Source organism: Arachis duranensis, chromosome 6 (genome assembly GCF_000817695.3).
Source record: "Arachis duranensis cultivar V14167 chromosome 6, aradu.V14167.gnm2.J7QH, whole genome shotgun sequence".
NCBI lineage: Eukaryota > Viridiplantae > Streptophyta > Magnoliopsida > Fabales > Fabaceae > Arachis > Arachis duranensis.
In genome coordinates, this window is record NC_029777.3 from 84,985,881 (window position 1) to 84,992,795 (window position 6,915).

The 6,915-nt window shown below is 27.5% G+C and overlaps 1 protein-coding gene across 1 annotated transcript; it reads right to left on the bottom strand.

Annotated features, from left to right (window-relative positions):
• Positions 1-861: 861 nt before the first annotated feature.
• Positions 862-6,180, bottom strand: LOC107494377 (plant cysteine oxidase 2). The gene is made up of 5 exons (XM_016115428.3): positions 5,415-6,180; positions 3,396-3,520; positions 3,114-3,300; positions 2,305-2,511; positions 862-1,106 (listed from the first exon to the last, which is right to left on the bottom strand). The coding sequence occupies exons 1-5, from the start codon at positions 5,644-5,646 to the stop codon at positions 979-981; spliced, it is 879 nt and encodes a 292-aa protein (XP_015970914.1). The 5' UTR covers positions 5,647-6,180; the 3' UTR covers positions 862-978.
• Positions 6,181-6,915: the final 735 nt, after the last annotated feature.

A 6,915-nucleotide genomic window follows, 5' to 3' on the forward strand; every position in this document is an offset into this window, starting at 1 on the left:
TCAATATTTTCAAATATTTTTTATGGTATGATTTTGAATGTTGTTTTTTCTATACTTTAAAATATTTTTTTTAGCATATCAAAAGATTAGTTAATTTTAAAGAAGTTTGCAGGATCAGAATTAGTTACCTAGACTTCTGAAAAAAAAAAATAGAAACTCATTAAATAGTATCTTCTTAAAGAACGAAAATATTTTTTTCCCACAAATAAAGTAATACCAACTGGCAACAAGTAAAAGGACCAACAATATAACAGCTCTCATTTAATTTAGGGCTAAATTTTAAGAAAACAACGAAAGTAAAGATGGCAATAAGTAGGATAAAATAAAATTTAGAATCAACTTTAATTCTATTTTTAAGTTAAAATTTTTGTATAAACTCAATTATATTTTGAATTGAAAATATTTTAATTCCAATTCTACATGTTATTAATATGCGGATACCCGATCGTATTAAAAAAATGTAATATTATTATATACATTTATAATAATTTAAAACAGAATTGTCTTTTTATGTAAAAAATTATTAAATTATTAATTAATAATTTTAGAATTTTTGTACTTTGTAAAAAAATTTTGATTCAATATCTACTTAAAATATATTTTTATATAAATATATAAAAATATAAATATACAGATCTTGATTCGTACAATATAACATATACATATACAAATTCCAATTCGTACAAAAACCCTACTCGAACCTAATTTATCCGCTGTAAATTAGTTTGACAATCGTATCAACCAAATGAGGTTAGATTGGATATCCACTAATAAAATGTATGTTGCCACACTTAAACCGAAGAACAAAGCAAAATACATGCTTCAATTCTTGAACTATTGACACAAAATGGTAAAGGGGAGAGGGATCTTCTATATACGCGTAGCAGTATGCACATCAAGATACTAAGAAATTAGCAAGAGTGCTATATTATATATGAAATTACCATTTTTTGTTTTTAAAAAACAAAAAGGAAAAATCTAAAAGGATGGTTCACCAATGGGAGGACCAAGGTACTCAATCCCATCCATTTGAGAGTTCTCTGGCACTTCAATTTCTTCCAACCACCAATATACATTCGCTTCTTTCCCCTTATCCATCTCTTCATCTGCAATATATAGATGGAAAAATATTTCTTGAACATAATATAGGATACTATGTAACTAATAGAATTCACATTTTATCCAGCAAGTAGCCATAAATACATAATATGTCTTTTAACATTCGATAATAATTATGTTTAAATAATATTTTATTCTACGGACCACCATAAAGTGCACACATGGGGTTGCCACTTGCCAACATTTGCAAATAGTGGAACAGTTATGACCAATTGAAGGTATAAAGTCCCGGATTGTATACGGAGAAAGAAAAATACTCATGACATATTTATATAAAGGTTATATGAAGGTGACAATTATAAATCCTTAAATAATTAATTAAATATATTTAATTAAATATATCAATTCTTTTAATAGTCTATAATATTATTTTCATGTGAAGATGTTATTATCATAGAAGTATCCATCAAAAAGAAATTCGGACTCTCACAATTTATTATTTTTGATAAGTATTTTAATAATATTTCAAAACATTTTCAAAAAAATATAATGCTAGATTGTTAGGCTAAAGATGTTAGACTGGTAGCTAAAGTCTTCGCCAATATAAATTAAAATTACCGTCTTTAAGCTTTTTCTAGAAATATAAAGGTGTAAAGTTATTCAAATCTATTCTATCCTAGTGACAAACTAAGAATCAAAGTCCAAGTGTATTTACAGAATAAGGCAGGTTTAACTGTAGTTGTAAGACAAAAAGTTTGCGTTATATTTGTTCCATGTAGAAATGCAAATTAATGTGTTCATAAAATATAAAATGTGCATAATCTGCATTATCATAGAAAACCTTATTTTCAACATTTTACAAAATTTTTCAATAGTGTGTTAGCCCCTTTTTTTTAAAAAAAAAAAATACAATGGATATCCTGCCATCAAATTCAATTTTTGTTTGAAATTTATTACTCCAACCGATCTTAGTTTGATATTTTACTATCCTTATACAATAAAAGTAAATTCCCATGCGATATATGTACCATTATTAAATTTATATTCAATAGTATCATGACCAAAGAAAAATTATTTTGCATTGGAAAGCTTGAACTTGACCAAAAAGAACAATAAAGCAACAGAGATATTTGAATCCCAAGTTTCTTTTATTAGTATTAAATATATGGAACCCAATATTCCAGATATAGCAATTTAGGATACCGAGACCCAAAAAAAGAAAAAAAGAAGCGAAGTGTTGCTTACTGGTAGAAAAAGCAGCATAAGGGTGATCTTTGTAGTAAGAACAATCTCTGCCATGTTGTTTGGAATAAGGAGGACCAATTACATCAAGAACAGCACAAGGTGTTATTGCTGTGAATTCATGCATGTTTCCCCCTCTTGTTGGATACAACACTGAAGTGTCACATGGTGCCGTCAACACTCTATTTGCTTTCAACTTTGCCAATCTCACTGCATAAATATCACAATCGTTAATTGACCACACTATTTACTTCATTTGATTTCATGATCAATTTCATTACAATATCTGTTTTCTTTCATTTGCTTTATTTCAAATAGTGTGTATATAAATATGGTGCCACATGCTTTTTGTTCAAATCTGTGATTAAAGATATATGTATATAAAAGATTTCCTATAAATATTAGAGAGTAAACACCAGGTTGGTTCTTAAAATTATTTTAAATTGGACACTTTGATCCTCTATAAATTTTTATTACTTTAAAGTCTCCCTGTTGAGATGACTAATTTGTCTTATAATAATATTTATTGGGGATCAAATTCTCTTATAATAAAATTTGTTAATAAGAATTTATTTGTCTATTATATATTAAACATTTTATTATAAGTGATAAAAGGACCAAAGTTGTCTTAAAAAATAAATTTCAGAGACTTCCAAAGTAATAAAGATTTATTAAGGACCAAAATGTTTGTTTTTGAATTTGTTGGAAACCAAGTTAAATATATACTTAATATTGAAATTCAATTACCAAATTAGTCACCATATATTTGTGTATATTTATACTTGTTTCATGTGTATTAGAGAGAGGCTTACCTTTAGAATTTTGTTGCATCAAATTGTTGGAAGCCTCAGCCTCGACCTCCACCTCGGCCTCAAGCTCATCAACCCAGTCATAGGATTTGATGTGCATTTTTCCCAAGAGAAGTTTGCTGAAAACTGTCATCCCAGGGTGGTTATGGAGGGGAATGACTCCTGATTCAGGGAGAAAAAAGATGCAAAGCTGCATGCAAAATTTCCAACATAATTAATTAATTAATCAAGTTATTAGCAGTTTATTAGGACACTAGAATTATATATATAATTAGCAACACTTACGGAGAAATTGTCACACTTGTACATGGTTGTGTAAGTGACCCTTTGATTCTCTTTGATGATATTCTTTCCAGGCTTAAAGAATTGCAGATCTCTACTCAGCCCAACATCTTCTGGCTTTATATCATCTGATTATTATTGTTATTATTATTATTTGCAGGACATACATAAAAATTAGAGAAATAAATTGCCAGTCCATATGTATGTTAAGGCAATTTCTTTGGCAAAAATTGAAAATTTTCACTAAATTTATAAGAACCATGTGCAATTTTTTTTTTGGAACTTTTTCTTTACTAAAAAATAATCTTTAGAGTTTAGTCTTCACCCAAATTTTACTCTTCAGCCATTACCCCCATTATCCGTATGTTAATCATGCTAGAATAATAATACATATACATGTTTTTTATTTTATATACACATGCATATTTACTAAATATATGAACTTGCATTTTAGACGGATGCAATCCTCATAATTTGCAAAAATTTTTTTCGCTTTTTTTTTGCCAAAGAAAAAACAACTAAACGTTCAAAACGGTAAAATTGTGTACTACGATTTATTTGAGTAAATAAATAATTTATTTTATTTAAATTAAAAAAAAAGGCCGGAAGAGGGGTGTTGGGACTTGGATTAATTTCCCTTAAGAGTTAAGACATATAATTGCACATGCACCAAGAAATGTGTATCTTTCTATGATTTGTTTTGAATAATTGAATTTTGAGGAGGAAATTTCAAACGGTTTTTTCCTTTCTAATTTCATTTCTTAATTATATTTTACATTATATTTTCTATTTTCAAAATTCTTTCTAATAGAAATTAAAAAAATGAAAATAACTAATTATTAAATGGGATGTTGTCCAAACAAACAAAATGGAAAGTAAATAGCTAATTCATTAAGTAGAAAAGAGGCTTCTGTGGGCAGTGGCTAATTAGGTCAAATATACATAATAGAAAGTAAATAATTAATTGAGCTGAAAAGAGATTTCTGTGGACAGTGATTAATTAAGTAATAAAAAATAGGACAATTCTATAGTGCTTTTTGTTTGGTGTCTAATTTTTATCTAAATTACCTTTAATAGTAATTTTAAAATATTTAAAATTTTTTAACTTTTATATTTTTAAATTTAGAATTAATTATTTTACTTATTTTAATAATTAGACAATACTTTTTAGGTACTATAACAAACATCTAAAAAATAAATCAATTATAAACATAGAATGGAAGTAAACTAATTAAATAGAGAAGAGTTTCCTGTGGGCAGTGATTAACTAGGTAATAAAAGATAATACTATCATAAAAAAAAAATAAAATAAAGGCGGGAATTAAAACTGATGCCATATACCATCAAAATTCAAAAGAATAATTACGGAAAAAAATCAATTTTTAAATTGGTTTCTATGGCTGGCGATATTTTGTATTTCTATGGTAAGTGTGATAAGCCTTCAAAAAATTAAATAAATTAATGTAAAGTCATCATTCATTCATCCATCCCTTAATAATAATAATAATAATAATAATAATAATAATAAATTAATAATAATACCATTTTGTGCCGCAAAAAAAAATTGTTCAAACATTTGTTTTGGCCTTTTGGGGCTTTGCATTCTTGTTTGAAATTTTATCTAATTCGGGAAAGTAGAGGTCAAAATGCATGGCCACAACAACATGCAAAGGAAACCATTTTCAAAATCCAAGCATATCCAAAATATCTAACCTCATGAAACTATGCTACATATGATAATAATTAAAAATTTATTTGGACACTAAAATCAAATAAATGTGTTATTTAATTTATTTTTAATAAATATTTTGTATGGTAATATATTTTATAATTAGTAAGTGATTTTAATGGTCTACACAGATCAAGACTCATCAAATGAAACAAAATATCGATGTGTAATAACAAACTCCTAATATACAAAGTGTAGGTAAATTTGACATAATTATTCCACTAAAATAATTAGGATAACATCTCACACACACTAAATAAACGACTAAAAGAACCAAATCTAATGTGACATACCTAGGATGCGGCAAAGTGTCTGAACATGATGTGGTGAAGGAATAGTGGCTGGGCTTTTGAATGTGTCTTTGCATGAAACAAAGAGTTCCTGAAGAGCCCTTGGAACCCTAATCACTGACCTCTTAACCCTTCTATAAGGCTTCTTCCTCTTGTTTATCACACCGTTCACATAACCAACTTTACTAACATGATTATGCACAATTCTTTCTCTACCACCTTGTTCCAACTCCATAATACTCACACAAAAAATCTTCCTTCTGATGAATCAATTAGTGCTTTTACATAAACAATTTTATACACACACATACACAGATTAAGGTTCAAGGTAATAAATATATAAGATTAACATAGATATAGCCCACTGGATCAATCGCTTTGGAGTCCTAGGTGTATTAAATATGCTTCAACTTTTGAGTCTAGAATAAGAAACATCAAATTTTGAATAAAGACCGTATAAGGAAGAAGTGAAATGATATAGTCAAGTTGACTTGAATAAGAATAAGAAAGAAGATGTGAAGATATTTAATGCAATGGTGAAAAAGTGCATATTATTACAGGATGAGAATTTCTTTTCTGTGGATTATGATTAAGAAGATATTTCTTTTTCCTTCTCTAGATGCTATAATAACATAACAATGTAAAATATATATAATATGAATGTCACATTAGGGAGAAAATCAATGCTTTGAGAAAACTAGGGGCTATATGACATGGTATTGTGCTTTTGGCTGGAAAACAGTAACCTAAAATTTGGACCAAAATTAGATAAAAAGATAAAAGGAAAGAAATTTAAAATTAAAATTAAAATTAAAATTAAAAAAAATATTTAAAAGCCAGACCAGCATTTGTTGCACTCGGTGGTAGCACCCCATAGTATTGTTTGGTTTGGAAACTGGTTGTAAAAGCGACCCCTGTTTTGTGTGATAAGAGTTTAAGACGGTGAACCAAAATAAATTAAATTTACCAAAATGTCCAACTAGGTTCTAGCTAGTGTGCATATAAAAATTCCTACTGTTATAAAAATTTAAAAATTAATACTATTTACTCATCTAAATTCTTGATGCTTAGCACGTGTGTCCTCTTCATCTATTCATATAATCGTTTATCGTTTATCCTTTATATATAGTGATAAAAAATATTGTATAAAATTTTTTAAGTATATTAGTATACTAATATTTTAGTAAATTTTAATTATTAATTTTAATTATATATATTATATATATTTTATTTTTCAAAATTAATTTTCGAAAACTCCTCCCTTTCTTTTTCTTCTATTTATTTATTTATTTACTAACACTTCTCTTCATCTCAAGAATCTGAACCTATCTTCACCTTTGTGTTTGGATTCTTCATTCTTCTTCACTTTTATTCCTTTCTTCTTCTACTAACATAAAGGAATCTCTCTACAGTGGTAAAGAGGATCCCTATTATTATTTTCTGTTCCCTTCTTTTTCATATGAGCAGGAGCAAGGACAAGAATATTCTTGTTGAAGCAGATCCT